At 34.0% G+C, this 21639-nt stretch overlaps 2 protein-coding genes across 2 annotated transcripts; both read right to left on the reverse strand.

The window, feature by feature from the left end:
- Positions 1 to 367: 367 nt before the first annotated feature.
- LOC146900585 (protein STRICTOSIDINE SYNTHASE-LIKE 6-like) lies at positions 368 to 6163 on the reverse strand. The gene is made up of 4 exons (XM_085735383.1): positions 5688 to 6163; positions 1698 to 2005; positions 1122 to 1251; positions 368 to 807 (listed from the first exon to the last, which is right to left on the reverse strand). Exons 1-4 carry the CDS (start codon positions 6099 to 6101, stop codon positions 532 to 534), a joined length of 1128 nt encoding a protein of 375 aa, XP_085591509.1. The 5' UTR covers positions 6102 to 6163; the 3' UTR covers positions 368 to 531.
- A 1997-nt stretch (positions 6164 to 8160) lies between these two features.
- On the reverse strand, positions 8161 to 11921 carry LOC146900586 (protein STRICTOSIDINE SYNTHASE-LIKE 5-like). The gene is made up of 4 exons (XM_085735382.1): positions 11465 to 11921; positions 9490 to 9797; positions 8911 to 9040; positions 8161 to 8597 (listed from the first exon to the last, which is right to left on the reverse strand). The coding sequence occupies exons 1-4, from the start codon at positions 11882 to 11884 to the stop codon at positions 8322 to 8324; spliced, it is 1134 nt and encodes a 377-aa protein (XP_085591508.1). The 5' UTR covers positions 11885 to 11921; the 3' UTR covers positions 8161 to 8321.
- Positions 11922 to 21639: the final 9718 nt, after the last annotated feature.

Below are 21639 nucleotides of genomic sequence, written 5' to 3' on the forward strand. Positions count from 1 at the left end.
TTGTAGGGTAAGTTAGAAGTCTCACATTGGAAGAAAATAAAAAAGCCTGAGCAATATATAAGTGATAGGACTAAAACGAAAATTCATATATAATATTTTGAGTCAATATATGATGTCTACTCGCTTGTTTAGTTGCACTTGACCAAATATATATGATCCACCGGGCTCCCACCATGATTCAACATAGAAGAGAAGAGGGGAAGAAAAATGATATAGAAGATGATATTTTGTTATTTTAGATAGTTTGTAGTATGGCAGAACATTATATATGCAAGGGCCAATTTTCAAATCTCAAATTTTCCACTTATTCACCTTAGAGGTGAAATTCTAACCATAGGTAGTTGATTGCTTGAGTCAACACAAAGAATAAAAAATAAGATATATATTCCTCATAAAAAAATTTATTTCCACTATAATAAGTATAAGTAAATGATGCTGAAGTTCCACAAGAACCTATATTCATGCCACCCACCTATATGCAGAAACTAAGTATTTGCTTCTACATCATAATTTTATGAGAATTTTTGTTATTTAAATTGTAGGTAGAGCAGGATACTTCTCAATGTCAAGACGTATTACAAAAGGGTATAAAATGGAACCACAGTATAAGTGATTCCCAATCTTTATCCCACCGGTCAATGATAATTTGGGATCATAGTAGTGTGTAGTAGGTTTTCCTTCCAAGTCAACGGTGATAACTCCTCCATTCTTTGACAAATTCAGACTTGAAACCTTTTTTATGATGATTGACAGAGCCTTCCTAATGAAAGGGTATTTGAAAATTATGTCCAGTTCAGGAGAAAAGGTCTGCCAGAAATACACAAACAACAACATTAATCTAATATGAATTACCAAAACATATGGTTAACACCTTTATTTTCCTTGTTTAGAGACTATTTATGGCCTTCAAAAAAACCTAAATTGGATGACACATTCTTTTTGGTGAATTAAAATTGATCTTTATCCTTTTTATGTGTGTGAATCGGTATCTTCTGCTCGCAACTATAAAGATTAATCTCTAGAGTCGAATATGACCACAATGAGTCACAAACCTATGCTTCAACAGACTTAACACTTAAATAAATAGTTACTAAAAATAAAACATTGACTTCAAATTATACCGTGGCTATTCCAATCCAGTATTGCCCATGTCCATCATAATGAATGTTATCAGGCATGCCAGGGAGGTCACTAAACTTTTCTGTGCTTCCTTTTTTCGTGCCACGTATGTAATATTTCTTGCAACTCATCCTGCAACATTAGCCCATAAAATTAAAATAAATCCAACAACATTTAGAAATGTAGGCTATTACTTTTCCCATCTTATGATTTTCTTGCACGCCCTTTTTGTTTTCTAAAATCTAAAATATTTTAATGTGTTTTGGAGATTTGTATGGAGTGTTTATGCTATTCGGATTGTATAAACCAAACTATATAGGGCGCGCGAGAAATAAATAAGGTGAGAAAAGAATGAGTCTTAGAAGTATGCAAGTAACAAGGCTTGAGCCCAAATTTCAATAAAGCACACCCCTTAGTTTGATGGAAATTTATTTAAGAATATGTGTGCTATTTTCATTTTTCAAATTATTTTGACACTTTAACTTTACAATGTTTTTATTTCTTTTTTTATGTTCATGAAGACAATGATTTTTACTTTTATACTTGTACTAATACTAAGAAGGTGATGAACAACTTACATGGAAGTTTCACAAAAGACAACAAAATTTTGATCTGGTGAGACTGCAACTCCATTAGGAATGTAGAGGTCTCTGAGTAGTAGGGTTGTCTTTTTTGTTGCTGGATTATAACTCAAAAACCTACCATTAGGGTTTCCTTCTAATATTTCTAGGACAGAATCCTTGTATGAGTATTTAGATGAAGCGTCCGTGAAATAAATAGTACCATCATGTGCTACATCAACCCCATCTGTTACTTTGAATTTTAAGCCATCAATCTCAGTCGCAAGTACTTCAATCTCTTTTTCTCTTGTTACTCTCAGCAGTCCCTATTCCATATCATTAAATTAAATTAATTAGATTAGATGAGTGAATGAGTGGGTCACAAGCCATGCATGATAATGTAACTTGTCACAATTTAGTCCAAGGATTTAACACGAGAAAGAAAATAATCTATAAGAACATAGGAAATTTGATCAATCGACAATCATATTTTGACTGATCATACATGAGGTATTTTGTAGTTCCTATTTGGAAGAATTACATGCTGTCACATATGATTTTTTTTGTTTCTTGTGAACAAATCTTTCGTGACACCCCTAAACAAAAATTCTTTAACAATAAGCATTTTTTTAATAAAGATTAATTCAGTTTTTTAGTATATGTTGAACCAAAAAAAAAAACTTTTGGGGATATGGTCCTGTCTTCTGTCCAAGAGTGGCCCTGATGGTAGACGGAAAGGGGAACAGCTCAGGGTACCATTTTTTGAAGGAAGGGCACCATAATTTTCTTAGATTATACAATCAATACTTTTCTTAAAAGTCTAAAAAAATATGCAATGTTACATCTTGAGAATTAGGAGGGGAAGGGAGGAATTTTAACGGAGGGGAGGGGAGGGGAGATATTTTAAATAAAAGTGTGTTTGGTTCACAAGGGGAGGGGAGGGATTTTAAAATTATTTTACTGTTTTACCCTTAAACTTAATTAAATAAGGATAATAAAGTAACGAAACAATAACGATGTAATCGATAACAACACGATGTAGACGATGAAATAATGGATTAGTAATAGGGTTGTTACAATTACAAGTAGTAATAAAAGTTGTTACAAGAAAAAAATGTTAATAATACGGAATAAAAGTTGTTACAAGATAATGTAATCTATAATCTAATAATAGTAAAAGTTGTTTCAAAATAATATAACCTAATAATAATAAATGTCGTTACAAGGATAATATTTAGATTTTAAATTAATACAAAGATAATTTTGGCAGTGCAATAAAATTTGCTTCCCTCCCCGCCCCTCCCCTCCCCTTCTAAAAATTGAACCAAACACTTCAAATTAAAAATCTCCCCTCCCCTCCCCTCCCCTCCCCTCCAAAACTCTCGAACCAAACGGACCCTAAGTAGGGCCGTTTCGGACAATTAGGAGGCTCCGTTGTATTCTTGACAATTTTAATTTAAAACGTATTAAAAAAAATTAACACCACTTAGAGTGACAAACATCTACGTTCTAGTTAAATATACGAGCAATGGTTCAAACATGACTTTTACCCACAGACAAATAGACACTTACCTCCTGTTAATGTGTAATTGACAATAAAGTAGTTCAATTCTAGACCATTACCTACGGGAAAAATGACATTTAGTAACGAATTTTGTCCGTAGATACAAGTTATTTTTTTTATTTTTTCCAAATTTTGAGGCCCTTTAAGTTTGAGGCCATGTGCCAAGGGTCTTGATGCTCTTGCACAGGGTCGGCCCTGACTAGAAGTCATGGGTGTCGGGGCTGCAAAGCTAGTTATTCTGTGATGAGTTTCTTAGTGATATGTGAAATCCACATAGAGAACGTGGGAAAGAGGAAGACTTGCTTGAACACAAATACAAATAAAAAAGGTTTGGGCACATTCACATGAGTAGAGAAAAATAAATGAAAAAGAATGTAGTCATATCATTCAATTATTTTTTTCTTTAATTTTGTTCAATTATGTGTGTGTACGTAAACACCTTTTTCTTGTGTTTGTGACCAAGAAAGAATTTCTCCGTAGGAAAATGGGACGATATGGCAAAATAATAAACATTTCATTTAATTTATGTCGGACAACCGACTGTGCGTTACATGTGCTCTACAGGCCGCACTCCATCTTTCTTCCCCTTTTTTATGAGGAATCGGATAGACTAGTAAATGCTTCTTCAACAAGACTTTTAAACAGAAGAAGATTGTCTCCATGCACTGATCTGTAGTACGCCTCAGGAGTCGGCGGAGAAGAATTCCAACAAACAAGGCAAGTCGTTCAGGCAAGCTAGCCTATCAATATAGTTTTAGTTCTAGAGTCAACCCATACCAAAAGATAAGGAAGGTTACAGTCCGTTCCTCTATTTTAATTTAATTAATACTCCCTCCGGTCCTATTTACAAGAGAAAATTGAGTCAACAAAACTTGATGTATTTGGACTGAAGTTTTAACCATATACATCAATATTTGTTGACCAAACTTTTTCTTATAAATAGGACCGGAGGGAGTAGTTATCTACATTGAGTATAATTTTTGATGTGACACGATAACAAAATTTGATTGGTATACTTTGCATAAATATTTATACGGTGCATGTCCATTGCACTCTAATTTATATTTTTTTTGGTACAAGTGGGAAAAAAATTATATATCTCTTTTTTTTTTTTGAGGGAAATGAAAAAAAATTGTATATCTCTTGTTGCAATATTCTTTGAAAAAAAAAATCTCTTGTTACAATATTCACAATAAATTTTAAAAATTATTTCAAGATTCTTTTTAAGGAAGTTATTTCATGACTTAAACAAAGATGGTTAATATATCTACAAATACCTCTATAACATGTTTAGTTGGATGCATTTGTAGAAATATTCACAGTAAATTTTCAAAATACTTAAGTTATTTCAAGACTTTGTTTTTCGAAGGAAGTTATTTCAAGACTTAAAAAAGGATAGTTAACATATTTACAAATACCTATATAACATGTTTTAATTGTATTCATTTGTAGAGGTATTTTACGAGTTGAATGGTGGTAGCTTGACAATTCAAAACAATTTTGCTTGTACAACCATTCAAAATATTTATAATTGTCATATATCAATTAATGTTTTTGATTTATGTGACAATTTAAATAATTTATGTGACAATTTAAATAATTTATGTGACAATTTAAATATTTAGAATTGTCACAACTTGTGTGTGCAAAGTTGTTTAATACCGTTAAGGCAGCGCCATTACACTCATTTTATGCCGTGATGCATTGAAATAGATTTGTTATTTTGATAGGTTCGTTTGAGGGGTTTGTTTTATTTCAATCTTTTTTTTTTTTTTTTTGGTACAAAGTTTTATTTCAATCTATTATTTGTTTTTCTCTTAAAAAAAATCAGTTGTTTTTTTTTGGTCAATTCAATGGGTTTTTTTTTAAGAAAAACTAAAACAATCCTCGGACAGTAATTTCCTTAACCTTTTTTCCTTAAAGAAAGAAAAAATTTAGTTGATTTCCATTTGCAGAAAAAACATATTCAAATCCAACATTTATATCAAAACATGTTACCTTCAAGGTTGTAAAAATCGGGACTTTACATCAGGTCGAAAGGGAATAGCAAAATCGGGACTCGTAAAATCGCAATCAAAATCGAAGGATTTTACTCAACTACTTTTGTAAAATCGATATAAAAAATTGTAAAATCGCAATCAAAATCGATGGATTTTACCAAAACAAAAATAATGCTAAATATATGTTATAAATTGTATATAATCATAAATGACTCAATTTAAAGTCCACAAAATACTTATACATACATGACTAAAAAAATGAACAAAATTCTTCAAAACCCTTTAAAATCCTGCGATTTTGTATGAAATCGTAAAATCGCAATCAAAATCAATGAATTTTGCTTATTTTGGGATTCTACTATGGATTTAAGTCGTTGAATGTGAAGAAAGTCGCAAAATCCTAGATTTTAAGATTTAAGTCGGGATTTTGACAACAATGGTTACCTTATCTGCGTCTGCAACAATAAGATTACCATTTCCATCAAAAGCCAAACCAAGTGGTCTTCCACCTGTGTTAACCCAATCTTCAACCACCGATTCATTCACAGTTACTCTCTTAATCCACCCATCTACACAGCCAGTATAAACTACACCCAAAGCAGCATCGTATACCAAATCTTCAGGTCCAAGAACTTGTCCCTCTGCAACGTTTTCAGATCCTAATCGCATGTTCTTGTTAAGTAAAGGAACGGTTATAGTGGACCGGTTTAGCTTGTCGAGGGGAAAATGAACCGGTTCCAATGGGTCGAGCCGGTAGAGAACCGCTGAGGCTATAATAACTGGGAGAATAATAGCTATGAACGGTGTGAAAAGAGATGTTCTTGTTTGAGTTCTTGTGTTTGTGTTTGACTTCGACATCTTGGAACTGGTAAGGTTTAGTGGTGGTGGTGATTTGTTATATTTCAATAGAGTTCAATTGTATATAAATACAACTTTTTTTGGGAACTGGTAAGGTTTAGTGGTGGTGGTGATTTGTTATATTTCAATAGAGTTCAATTGTATATAAATACAACTTTTTTTGATTATCTTTTTGACCTAAACTCGTTTGATGATAACAATGCAAATGAAAAGAAATGGCATGTGGTACAAGTAATGAAGTAGTGCATGTACTAGTAAGAATTGTGTTGGATATATGTGGAATAGTCATGATTTTTTTTGACCAATCAAACGAATAATATAGTCATGATCTTTTTTTAACAAAGTAGTAAGAATTGTGTTGGATATATATAGAATAGTCATGATCTTTTTTTGACCAATCAGACAAATATTTATAGTCATGGTCCTTTTTTCTTTAGAAAAAAAAAACTCATTATTTTATTTCTCAAAAGCTTTTACTTTTTAGAAAAAAAATAAACTCATTTTATTTCATTTCTCAAAAGAGTTTCGTTACAAGATAGAATCAAATCAAACTGTTGGTGATGAGCATGTAATTTTACCACCCTTGCTAAAGTATGAGCGACAAAATTAGTTTATCTCCTTGCAAAACTTATCATAAAGTTTGTATGTTGTTGTTGTAGAATTTGACTATCGATCAGATATAACTACCTAACTCCGCTTGATTGGTGTTCCAATCAAGAATGCTATCAACCACTAGCTTGTAGTCTAGTTCTATGAGCAACCTTGACAGGCCGAATTAATCTACCAAGCCAAGAAATAGCATCACCTAATCCTATTGCTTCCGCTTCTTGTGGAGGAGGGCTGCCATCATGCCAAAATGTTGCTGCTTGTAAGAAATGGCCTCTATAGTCTCGAATGCACATACCTGTTCCAAAGCACCTATGCTCCTCAAACATTGGCCCATCAACATTGCATTTCACGAAATCCTCTTATGGTGGCTGCCAAACCCCTATGTGTTGTGCTGATCAAGGTTGTAAAAATCGGGACTTTACATCAGGTCGAAAGGGAATAGCAAAATCGGGACTCGTAAAATCGCAATCAAAATCGAAGGATTTTACTCAACTACTTTTGTAAAATCGATATAAAAAATTGTAAAATCGCAATCAAAATCGATGGATTTTACCAAAACAAAAATAATGCTAAATATATGTTATAAATTGTATATAATCATAAATGACTCAATTTAAAGTCCACAAAATACTTATACATACATGACTAAAAAAATGAACAAAATTCTTCAAAACCCTTTAAAATCCTGCGATTTTGTATGAAATCGTAAAATCGCAATCAAAATCAATGAATTTTGCTTATTTTGGGATTCTACTATGGATTTAAGTCGTTGAATGTGAAGAAAGTCGCAAAATCCTAGATTTTAAGATTTAAGTCGGGATTTTGACAACAATGGTGCTGATTATGCGCATATGCACCTGTTTTTTTACGGACTTCCTGACATTGGAAAAGAGATTCACGTGCAAGCTAGACAGCAATATTTGATTGGCTTTAAAGTTATGATACTTTTTAACAAGTATAATATAGTCATGATATCAGTTCATGATATATATTGTCACCAGCAAAAAAAATATTCATGATATAATTAATGTAAAATGATCAACGGCTGAGATCTAATATCATATGAGTTTTTTTTACCATAAACTATATAATATTGAAAAATTCTAGTTTTTTACATTAATTCTATTTAAATAATTTATTTACGATATTATTATTACACAGAAAAAAAAAATGAATTTTGGAGTCAAATGAATTCATAATCACACACTACTGCATATATAGTCGTTGATAAGTTTAGTTTATCGACATATTTCATCAACATATATAAATCAGAAAGTTAACACTAAAAAAAAGTGAAATGAACACCTTCTTCTAGTGAATAATCACTATCATCACTTCCTTCCTCGCTAAATTCACAAGTAAAACATTTATCTTTATCATTCAGTTTGAGTGAGGGACCAACTTCACCTTCAACATTGTCAACACAAACAAGACAATCCAAGTCAAGAGCAGGAGAGAAAAAACTTTCAACCTTTAAATTATCATGAATTAAAATGATATAAAATTCATTCGATTACAAAAGAAACTGAATATTCATGCCATCCACCTAAATAAAGAAACTAAGAATTTGCTTCTACATCATAATTATTTTATGAGAATTTTTGTTGTTGTTTAAATTGTAGGTAGAGCAGGATACTTCTCAATATCAAGACGTATTACAAAAGGGTATAAAATGGAACCACAGTATAAGTGATTCCCAATCTTTATCCCACCAGTTAGTGATAATTTGGGATCATAGTAGTGTGTAGTAGGTTTTCCTTCCAAGTCCACAGTGATAACTCCTCCATTCTTATACAAATTCAGATTTGGAACTTTTTTTGTGATGATTGCCAGAGCCTTCCTAATGAAAGGGTATTTTAGCATTATGTCCAGTTCAAGAGAAAAGGCCTGCCAGAAATACACAAACAATAACATTAATCTAATATGAGTTACCAATACATATATTTAGCACTTTTCTTTTCCTTGTATAGAGACTATTTATGGCCTTCAAAAAAACCTAAATTGGATGTTACATTTGTTTTGTTGAATTAAAATCGATCTTTATCCCTTTTGTGTGTGTGAGTCGGTATCTTATGCCCACAACTGCAGAGATTAATCTTTCGAGTCGAATATCACCACAAGGAACAACAAAACTCTACTTCAATAGATTTAACACTTCAATAATATCTAATAAAAATAAAATAGTGACATCAAATGATACCGTGGCTATTCCAATCAAGTACTGCCCATGTCCATCATAATGAATGTTATCAGGCATGCCAGGGAGGTCACAAAACTTTTCTGTGCTTCCTTTTTTTGGGCCATCTATGTAATATTTCTTGCAATTCATCCTGCAACATTAGCCCATAAAATTTAAATCAGTTACATTTTTTTAACGTTACTGATAATACTATAAAATGTAGTGGAAACTCTTTAGTAACATAAGCTTTACCTAACATTTATTTAAATGTTACTAAATTTAATTAGTAACATTTTTCGTGATTTAGTTTCATTTTTCAAATGTTACTAGATCTCAACTTTGTTGTAGTGAAATAAATAAGTCCAACAACATTTAGAAGTATGCAAGTAACATGGCTTGAGCCCAATTTTCAATAAAGCACACCCCTCAGTTTGATGGAAATTTATTTGAGAATATGTATGCTATTTTCATTTTTCAAATTGTTTTGACACTTTGATTTTACAATGTTTTATTTCTTTTTTGAAGTTCATGATGACAATGATTTATAATTTTAAAGAATTTTATACTGGTATATAGTAAACAAGGAAATAAACAACTTACAGGACAGTTTCACAAAAGACCACAAAATTTTGATCCGGTGAGACTGCAACTCCATTAGGAAAGTAGAGGTCACTCACTAGTAGGGTTGTCTTTTTTGTTGATGGATTATAACTCAAAAACCCACCATTAGGGTTTCCTTCGAATACATCTTGGAGATAATCCTTGTATGAGTATTTTGATGAAGCGACGGTAAAATAAATAGTGCCATCATGAGCTACATCAACCCCATCTGTTAATTTGAATTTTAAGCCATCAAACTCATTAACAAGTACTTCAATCTTTTGATCTCTTGTTACTCTCAGCAGTCCCTGTATCATATCATTAATTAATTAATTAGATGAGTGAATGATAACGTAACTTGTCACAATTTAATCCAAGGATTTTTAACACGAGAGAAAGAAAAGTGTTGTGTTATGACTCCAAAATTGAAGATTTGGAAAAGTGAAGAAACGTGACACGATTTGGCAACCGTGTCACGATTTCTGAGGGCCGAATGCATGTTTGTCTTGGAGGGAAAACGTGACACGATTTTGGGAAAACGTGACACGATTTTCGGCTTGCTGGGCAAGTTTTCAGGATAAGGTTGGTCGTACCTTGGGTCGTACGTATCAACCGTGTCACGATTTGGACAAACGTGACACGATTTTGACAGATCTGAAACACGTTTTAAGCACTCCATGACCCATTTTGTTGAGTAAGCTTGGTGAATCTCATGGAAACCAAAGGAGGGAACTTTTAGGGTTTTAGATACTAAAGGTTGAGGGTCTTTGGGTGAGGTTCAAAGCTTCAAGATGTGAATCTTGGAGAACCAAAAGAGGGGGCTCTTGGGAAAGGGTTGGTGCTTTTTGGGGAAGATTCATGGGGTTGGGAAACACATGAGTGAAGAGTCTTTTGTAAGCAACATGGGTGAGTCTTGTGAAACCAAAAGAGAAGATCCTTAGTGAAATCAAAGGCTAAGGGTTGGTTCTCTTTTGGGGGTTAGATTCTAGTGTTGGGAAACAATTGTAAACACCTTGGGAGAGTGAAAAATCATGAGTGTCTTGTTCATTGGTGAGATTGGGAAAATGATTAGAAATTAGGGTTGTTCTTTGTGAGCTTGTTGAAGCTAATTTCTTGTAACCCATTTGTATCTCTTTGTAAGAACTCATTGATAGTGGATTGGAGAGATCAATCTCTCCCCCAGAGTAGGTCAAGTTGGACCGAACTGGGTGAACATTTCTTGGTGTTGTTATCTTTTTCTTTACTCTCTTTATCTTGTTTATTCCTTGGTTGGATTGTGGTTTTGCTATGCACTTGGTTTATAGACTAGGTTTATATTGTTGTTGTTGCTTGTGGTTAATTTTGGTTGTTGGTTGCCATTGATACTTGCTCCACACATCATAGTTTGTATTGGTGTGAAATTTGAGTCCGGAATTCACAACAAAAAGAATATACAAAAACATAGGAAATTTGATCAATCGACAATCATATTTTGGCTAATCATACATGAGGTATTTTATATCTACAAATACCTATATATATCATGTTTAAATTGGATGCATTTGTATTTTGTAAAAAAAATCACAATAAATTTAAAAAAATACTTAAAAGTTATTTAAAGACTTTGTTTTTCGAAAGAAGTTATTTCAAGACGTAAAAAAAGATAGTTAATATATCTACAAATACCTTCTTTTTTTTTAGGGATATCTACAAATACCTATATAATATGTTTAAATTGGATGCATTTGTAAAAAAAATATTTTATACCGTTGGATATTAATTTCTTATTTTAATATGTTTGTTTGAGGAGTTTGTTTCATTTTAATCGATTCTGAACAAAAAAATCAATGGTTTTTTTTAAGATAAACCGAAACAAATCCTGGGACAGTAATTACCTTAACTTTTTTACCTTAAAAAACAAAAAGAAATAATTTAGTTGATTTCCATTTGCAGAAAAAACATATTCAAATCCAACATTTATTTCAAAACTACTTACCTTATCTGCGTCTGCAACAATAAGTTGACCATTTCCATCAAAAGCCAAACCAAGTGGTCTTCCACCGGTGTTAACCCAATCTTCAACCACCGATTCATTCACCGTTATTCTTTTAATACACCCATCTTCACAACTGGTATAAACCAAACCCTTATCAGCGTCGTATACCAAATCTTCAGGTCCAAAACATTTTCCCTCTGCAACGTTTTCAGATCCTAATCGCATGTTTTTATTACGTAAAGGAGCAGTTATATAGGATCGGGTTAGTTTGTTGAGAGGGAAATGAATCGGTTCGAATGGATCGAGCCGGTAAAGAGCCGCTAAGGCTATAATAACTGGGAGAATTATAGCTATGAACGATGTGAAAAGAGATGTTCTTGTTCTTGTTTGAGTTCTTGTATTTGTGTTTGATTTCGACATCTTGGAACTGGTAAGGCTATAATAACTGGTGGTGATTTGTTATGTTTCAATAGAGTTGAATTGTATATAACTACAACGTTGTTTGATTATTTTTTTTGACGTAACGATAACAATGCAAATGAAAATAAATGGCATGTGGTACAAGTAATGAGTGTACTAGTAAGAATTGTGTTGGATATATATGGAACTAGTTGAGACCGTGGCTGCACGGGAAATGTTTTATTTTGTATATTTTAAGTAATATAATTTTTTTGGTAAAAATGTAAATTAAAATTAAAAAAGTCATATTTTTATTTTGGGAAAAACTCAAATGCATTTCATTAGTTGTTCTTTACATGGTTTTTAACTTAAAATACAATTTTTATGATTATCATAACTGATATGTCCGAGAATAGAGATAAAGGATGAAACAGTTACGATACTCGTGTGATGAGGACAAGTACGGTGGAAGAGATGCTTCAATGAGTTTCCCAATGATAGAGTGAGGGAAAAGTTCAAAGTTTAGCTTTTAAGTGTATGGGTTTGCAAATGAAAAGAAATGGCATGTAGTACAAGAAATGAAGTAGTGTACTAGTAAGAATTGTGTTGGGTATATATATGGAACAGTAATAATCTTTTTTGACCAATCAGACGGATACTTATCGTCAAGATCTTTTTTTAACAAGTATTGTACTAGTAATTAGAATTGTGTTGGATATATATGGAATAGTCATGATCTTTTTTTGAACAATCACGAATACTTATAGTCATGATCCTTTTTTAACAAGTATATAATATAATATAGTCATGATATCAGTTCATGATATATATTGTCACCACCAAAAATAATATTCATGATCGGTTATCATATATGAGATTTTTTTTAACAATAAATTATATAATATTGAAAAATTCTAAGTTTTTACATTAATTCTTTTTAAATAATTTATTTACGATATTATTATTACACGAATAAAAAAGAAATTTTGGAGTCAAATGAATTCATAATTAAACACCAGAGCATATATAGTCGTTGATAAGCTTAGTTTATCGAGATATTTCATCATCAGGCATAAATTAGAAGGTTAACACTAAAAAAAATGAAATGAACACCTTCTAGTGAATAATCACTATCTTCACTCCCTTCATCGGTAAAGTCACAAGTAAAATATTTATCTTCATCATTCCGTTTGAGTTTGAGTGAGTCACCAACTTCACCTTCAACATTGTCAACACAAACAAGACAATCCAAGTCAAGAGTATGAGAAAAAAAACTTTCTACCTTTAAATTAAATACATAATTTCATTTGATAAATGACCACTCACATTGTTTCTGGATCGAGAAAAAAAGTCTTTTAAGACCAATTCAATCGATTTACCATGAATGAAATTATATAAAATAACAAATACGGGAGTGGAAACGATACAATTATCTTCCTTTAGTAGCACTAAACCTTTTTATGATGTATACGATTTATGTATAAGAGGCAAGGATCACAATAGAAAAGAAAACAAATTGACGGTATATACAATCCACAAAACAATTGCAAACTGTTAAATTTTAAGTTATGTAATCGGAAGGAAAAAATAATTAACGTAAATACACCAATTTAAAATCAACAAAATCATCCCCAAATTAAAATTAGGGTTCATCCAGTTGGCCGAAAAAATATTAAGAAAACGGTCTATCCCAATAAATCAAACATGAAGACCGTTCAAATACCACTTGTTGGAAATTAGGTCTAAATCATATAGCATATTTCATAACACATGTTCAATAATTATGAATCAATAGCGGATGCAAACAAAACATTGAACATAATTATGAGTCTTATTTATCAAATGAAATTATGTATTTAATTGAAAGTAGACTTGGTACATATTTTGCAACAATTTATATGTTATGTACAATTTAGGAGTAAGTAAGGGGGGCCATTTTGACTAAGGGAAATAGGGGTGAAATGAAACTCCTTGTGCATATTTGAAGTTCAAAGAGTGGTTACTAAAGAAATAATCAACTTTTGCAGCAACGTTTGGCTCAATGAGTGACTCCTAAAACAATCATTTTTCTTGACATGCCACAAACTTCAAAATGTAATTAAGATACAAAAGTTTGTTTTAAGAGAGAAAACAAGGCCTTGGACAACATTTCTTAAGCCCTAAGATTTTTTGATTTGCAAAAGAATTAGTAGTACCAATAAATCTTTAAATTTGGGATAACTTTTTTATTTGTCAGGTGTATCGTGGACAGTATAATGCACAAATAACAACAGTGTAATACACAAAGAAAATAAAAAAGTAGACCTCACCTTACATTTGATTAAAATAATCATTGTATTGTTGGAATGTAAATGAAGAAGAGTTATTGGTGGGACCCATTTAGACTTTTTGTCAAAGGGTGTCCAATGGAATAACTGAGAGCTTATTAGGTACTGTAATTAAAAAATTATAAAAGAGTGATGTGTACACGTGATACTCATTTAATAACTCTAAATCGAGGTTCTCCATTGTGGATGCTCTTAAGCAATATGTAAATGATATGACCGTTAAATCCAATGTGTTAAGGTTTTGAGTTAGTATATGATGTCGAACTCGCTTGTTTAATTGCTCTTAACCAACTATATATGATCCACTCGGCTCCCGCTGTTTTATCTTGGTTTTTCGGGTGTCAAACATTGATTAAGTTTGAACCTTTTTAACCTTTGATATCTCATTTTTTCTTGGGAAGGGAAAAATAAGAAAAAACCCTTGAGAATCGAGGTCCGGGAGTTGTTTTCGCCATGGGAAGGTGTTAGGCACCCATAACGACTATAGTATCCTATAGGAACCGTCTTTACTTTCTACGCGCGCGCTTTATTTTTTAATGCTATTTGAAAGTGTTATTTACACCTAAGGGTTTGCTAGGTTAAGAATTGGAGGGAGAAGAAGGTGTTTGAATTTTGTTTTATTGGACTTGGAGAAGTTTTGACTTCTTGCCTATATACCCTTTTAAAGGATCAAACTCCATGTAGTTCTCTTCCAAAAAGTGTTTTTGTTTTTGTTGGTTGATTTTAATTTTGAAAATGGAATTTTGAAGAATAGAAAGAGGCCTCAAGGGCTTGAGATTTAGAAAAATGTGAGGTTGGTCAATTTATTTACAAAACTTTAGTCAAAGTATTTAGCAATTGTTTTATCATTTATTAAGAAAGTAAAAGGGAAAATTCAATGGGATTTTGATCCCAAGGTTTCTTTGGAAAATTATTTGAGTGAAGTTGTTCAATTTTTTTGGAAAAGAGAATTTTTCTAAGTATCGTGACTCCTAAGCTTACATCTAAAGCATACATTCCCTAAGCATACATCTAAAGTATCCATGTGATGTGTGTGCATGTGTCGGTGCTTGTGTCGGTGTACATCATTAGAGTCCATTGTCCTTTTACATTGGGTCCTAGTTTACATGTTATAGTCTTGCAAGAATTTAAATTGCATAAAATAAAGTACCAAAAAAAAAATTAGGTTATACATGCTAAGTCCTTTTCAAAAGGTTTTATTGCAGCCATAATGTGAGGATTATAGTAACATATTCAAGTCAAGAGTTATGATACATTTTTAGACACATTTGGCACTTTATTTTCACAAGGCTTGTAAAACAAGTAATCAACCACAACACATTCACAAAAAAGTAAAATATACAACAAAACAGAGATAAACTCATCACAAATTTACATGTCACAATTCAATATCATGCATCAAGATTAAAATCAAGATCATGCAATTTTTCACAAGATTTAACACAACACATCACAAAATAAGCAAGAAAGATATCACATTATTTTTTACCAGTTTTTATTACGTAAAAACAACATAAAATCATCACAAATGTATCAAGAAATATTCACAATTTTTTAGATAATTTTCTAAAGATTTAAAACCTATCAGAGGCGTGATTGGCAAAAAACAGTGTGAGAAATAGCAAAAAATCAGCAAAAACACAAGACAAATAGACTATAGGCCCAAGACCACACATATGGATGGATCTGGATCATCCAAGAGCCTCAGAGGCGTTGGATTGATTCAGATCTTCCAAAACCTAGATCCAACAGTCTCAAAACGAAGGAGCATGATAAAACAGTGTACGCGCGCGCGTGGGATCAAGGAACAGCTATATAAGCGAAAAATCAGAAGGAAACAACATAACTAACACAACTTTCTCTCTCTAAAGTGAAAAGAAGAGAGAGAGAGTCTGCAACAAGCACTCATCTTCTCCGATGATCCTTAAGAACGCCGGCGTGGTGGCTGCCGGCCCAACAGGGCGGCGCCGCCGCGTCGGAGATCCTAAACACCTCCTTTTTCGAAAACAACCACACTTTTCAATATCCTTTTTTACGTAGATTATAGATCCGGCTTTGAAATCCCAAAACGAAAGGCACAAACACACAAATCTTCACACAAAGCTTCGAAAACACACAACGAAATAGGAACAAAGAGGAAGAGTTACCTCTTGTCGTTCAGATCTGGTACTGTGAACTTGCGTTTGGAAAAAGTTGCAGCAACGCCTCGTTCCTGAGTTCGAATCGGTCGTATTCTCTTCTTTTCTTCTTGTTTCCTTGCGATCCAGAGAAGCTTCGAGTTCACTCGTTCTGGTGATGCGAACTCATTGATGATTTCGCGATCGTTGTTGTGACACTGTTGTTGTTGCACGAATCAGAAACTTGAGGTCGTTGTAAGTTTGGATTAGCGACGGTGATGTGTGAACCGTGTTTCTTGCAGTTTCAAGTTCTGAAAATGAATGATGATGGCGGTTAGGGATGAACGTAGAAGAAGATGGAAGTAGGTGATGGTTTGGTGATAGATGATGATGAATTTTGGGTGGTGGAAGTGGCGGTTTGTGGTGGTTTGTGATCGGAAAATTCTGTTACGGTGGAAGGGAGGGTGGTGGAAGGTTGTTACGGTTGCTGAGAGAGAAAGGAGAGAGAAATTTTATCTCTCTGATTTTTTTATGATTTTTTTGGGGAAAAAATGTGCAATAATGATAATCTGTTGACTTTTACTGTGATGACTGGAATTTATAGGCTGACACTTGTGCACTCTGGACCAGTGGATTGCTGCCACGTGTATAGGGACTGTAACTAATTTTTGGACAGATTTGCAATTAACAAAAAAACAAGGACTAAACTGCAATTAACCAAAAAGGACTAAAAATGAAAAATTAATAAAATTGGTTAAAAAATGTAATTTTGAAAATAACGTAAAGTGAAACAACAATAAAATCAACAAAAAGGACTAAAATGAACCAACTACCAAATGAGGTACTTTAAAGTAACCTCTCTCTGTCAAAATTTTATGTGAAATGACCAAAATGCCCCTAGGAACTAAACTGACTCAAAATGACTCAAATGCAATTTTTGAAATGGATTTAATCATGGAATTAAAGCAAGGATTTATACAAGCACATTGAAAAGACTCAGAGACAATTTTCAGGGATTAAAATGAGTTTGAATGCAGGGAATGACTAAACCCTTTTTCATGAATTTTTGCAAATAACATTGAAATAAAATGCAGAGAAATATGCAATTGATCAGAGACAATTTCAAATGACTTGGAAAGCAAGAAAGACCCTTTGGATGGTTTAAAATGCAAGAAAACATAGACAAAGTCACAATTGAAAATGTTTTCAAAACAAAGACAGTAAAACATGCAGATAAAGCATAGTTATCAGGGTAAACAATATCAAATTGGCAATCTCACAAGAGCAATAGACACATATCAAAGATGGAAAAACATTTTGAGCAAGTATTTTTAGGTCCAAAATTAGGGTATGACAGCTGCCCCTATTTAAGTTTCTTTGTCCGGAGGGTCAAGAGACGAAGTCTTTGATTTGACGAGGCGAAGATACTTAAATATTAACATTTGCACTGTTTTTGGACATAAAAATACACTCTTACATTTTCAAAAACATGAATGCCATCCAACATTTTGATTATAAACGCAAGACAAACAACTGGAGTCTACAGAGCATGTCATATCACTGGGGATCAAGGTAGACATTAACAGGGTAGACAATCCAGGGGACAAAAGGTAGGTACAAGCTGTTCTTTGGATCGAACTGGCCACTTGACCAAGTGATACAAACAAAACATGGGTACAAGCTGTTCTTTGGATCGAACTTGCTACTTGACTGGGGACAGAAGTATACGACAGGTGCAAGCTGTTCTTTGGATTGAACTTGTTACTTGACCGGAAACATAGACATATAGGCAGATACAAGCTGTTCTTTGGATCGAACTTGCTACTTGATCAATAACACAACATGCAGGTAGGTGCAAACTGTTCTTTGGATCGAACTTGCTGTTTGACCGATAACAAAACATAAGCAGGGTACAAACTGTTCTTTGGATCGAACTTGTCGTTTGACCGGAAACACAGGCATATAAGCAGGTACAAGCTGTTCTTTGGATCGAACTAGCCACTTGACCAATAACAAAACATATAGCAAGATACATGGGGAGTTTGATTTAGCAAGACACAAATTGGGAGTAAATTGACATTGACTTGATTTGAAGATTGACATGACCATTATCGTTGGCCCGGAAGGAACTTTCACAGGGATTTTAACACAGACATCAAGTTTGCAGATAGAAACATGGCCAAGTAACGTTGGCTCACAGAAATTTCACAGGAGTTTTCACAGACATAAACAGAGACTTTAACAGAGACAATAACAGAGGCATTAACAGAGACATTGAATTGAAAATTGAGATCGAAAGAGACATAGGTATTGAATTGAATTGAAAGTTGAGATAGAAAATGCAACATGTATGTATGGTATAACAATTTTACAAATGCATGAGCACATAGAATGCATGATTATGCATGTATGAATGCTTGGAAATGCATGATTGGTTTACAATTTGGCAGAGAAGTTTCACAGAGACATACAAAACATTAGAAGATTGGGCACGTGGTGGCTCGTGCTATAACATATACACATGAAATCCTCTTTGGAGAGACCGTCGTTGAGAGACGTATCGAAACCATGGCCGTGGGCAATATATCACATCACACATACAAAACTTGCAGAAGAGGGAACCTTGGAAGGTTTTTTGATACAGGTCGCCATTGCTAGGCGTGTAAGTGCTGGGTAAACATTGGATGTTCGCATCTGTGGTCAATGCTTTTCATTCTTTCATTTTTCATTCTTTCATTTTTCAATCTCATTTTTGCCTGAACCGCCCTTTCGGGTTTTCGATTCACCGGGAATAAATTCTTTTTATTGCCCCATTTTTGCCTGAATTTCCCTCATAGGTTGTCAATCAGCGGGGTGCTCATTTTTGCCTAAGCCGCCCTTTCGGGTTTTCAACTTAGCGAGCTTTTCATTTGCATTTTTTCAATTTTTTTCATTTTCATTCTATTTTTCATTCTTGCCATTGACCACAGATCATCCTGGAGAACAACCTGCTTGTAACATGTATTGAAATGGGCATTGATACACATTTATTCATGCATGTTTCACTGGAATGTACCCTATTGCTCCGGTTTGCTTTCAAAATAGAAAGAAAAAGGATTTTTCAATTTTCAAAGATGTTTGTTTCAGACATTAACATTATCAAATAAATAGAAAATATTTTGTATATAGCGTTGAAAATAGAAAGAAAATAGAATTTCAAACAAAAGCACAGGCTCAAATTGATGTAGAAGGGTGAAAGTCAGCCAAAGGCATAACTCCACGGATTTACAAAGCTTGGAAAATGGTAATTTACTGGTTGGTGGTGCATTGAACACGATGACCACTACATTTCATAGAAATTTTGAATTCACAAGTACAGAAGCTTCTGATGAAGACGATCATTGACAGTTGCAGATGCCCCAAGGGGTGATGGTGATTTGCCAGATATAGTTACTTGTCTTTCATTATCAATCTCATTTTTGCATGAACCGCCCTTTCGGGTTTTCGGCTCATCGAGACGCTCATTTTTTCCTGAGTTGCGTACAATCTCAGCGAGCTTTTTTCATATTCATTTTTTTTTGTCCCTAACTTTTGCCTGGATCGCCCTTTCGGGTTTTCGATCCACCGGGAAGCGCATTTTTTCCTAGGCCGCCCTTTCGGGTTTTCGACCTACCACGCTGTTCATTTCATATTTTTAGACAAAGTATTTCTTGACTATATCGGCATTTACAGGATTCGGAAGTTCAACACTATAAGTTCGCCTTCCTTGAATTCACGAGGCCGGACTTTCTTGTCAAAAGCATTCTTCATTCGCACTTGATACAACTGTCCATGAGCCATAGCATCCATGCGTTTCTCTTCAATCAAATTCAACTGATCATACCGACTTTGACACCATTCAGCCTCAGTTAATTTTGCTTCCATGATCACTCGAAGAGATGGAATCTCCACTTCCAGAGGGAGAACTGCTTCCATACCATATACCAGAGAAAAAGGAGTTGCCCCGATTGAACTGCGCACTGTAGTACGGTAACCATGCAAGGCAAAAGGTAGCATTTCATGCCAGTCTTTGTAAGTAGTAACCATCTTCTGAACAATCTTCTTGATATTCTTGTTAGCGGCCTCAACTGCACCATTCATCTGAGGTCTATAAGGAGAAGAGTTATGATGTTCAATCTTGAATTCTTCACATAAAGCTTGCATCATGCTATTGTTCAGATTGGAACCATTGTCAGTGATGATCTTGCTGGGAACGCCGTATCGGCAGATGATGTTATTCTTGATAAATTTCACTACCACTTGCTTGGTCACATTTGCATAGGAAGCAGCTTCAACCCACTTGGTGAAATAGTCAATTCCCACTAAAATGAAGCGATGACCATTGGAAGCTTTTGGTTTAATTCTTCCGATCATGTCGATGCCCCACATAGAGAAAGGCCATGGGGAAGAGATAACATTGAGGGCATGTGGAGGCACATGAATCTTGTCAGCATAGATTTGACATTTGTGGCATCTCTTGGCATGTTTGTAGCAGTCACGCTCCATAGTCATCCAGTAATAGCCGGCTCTTAACAGTTTTCTTGACATAGTGTGACCCGTAGCATGGGTCCCAAAAGTACCGTCATGTACATCATACATTAATTTCTCAGCTTCTTGTTCATCAACACATCTCAACAAGACCATATCATAGTTCCTCTTGTATAGGATTTCTCCGTCCAGAAGGAATCTACTAGCCCATCTCCTCAGGGTCTTTTTATCCCTATTGGAAGCACCAGGTGGATATTCATGATTCTGCAAGAACTGCTTGATGTTATAATACCAAGGTTTTCCATCATTCACATCTTCATCAGTCTGACTAGGTACTTTTTCAATAGTAAACACATGAGCGGGTCTACCAAGACGCTGTACTTGGATTATGGGCACGTCATTCCAGTGGTTCACACGAAACATGGAAGACAAAGTAGCAAGAGAATCAGCCATCTGGTTTTCATCCCGAGGGATATGGTGCAGCTCAACCTTTGTAAAGTATGTCAACAGACGTCTTGCATAGTCACGGTAAAGGATCAGCTTCTCATGATGAGTTTCCCATTCACCTTTTATATGATTAATGACAAGCGCGGAATCTCCATAGATGTCAAGATGCTTGATTCTCATGTCAATGGCTTCTTCAATGCCCAAGATACACGCTTCATATTCAGCCATATTGTTTGTGCAATCAAAAGTTATTCGAGCAGTGAAAGGAATGTGGTGCCCCTGTGGAGTTACAATAATGGCCCCAATCCCTTTACCATAAGCATTGACAGCACCATCAAATACCAATCCCCACTTGCTATTGGGATCCGGCCCTTCATTA

Source organism: Medicago sativa, chromosome 8, assembly GCF_051527215.1.
Source record: "Medicago sativa cultivar Bolivia chromosome 8, Bolivia_mono, whole genome shotgun sequence".
Lineage (NCBI taxonomy): Eukaryota > Viridiplantae > Streptophyta > Magnoliopsida > Fabales > Fabaceae > Medicago > Medicago sativa.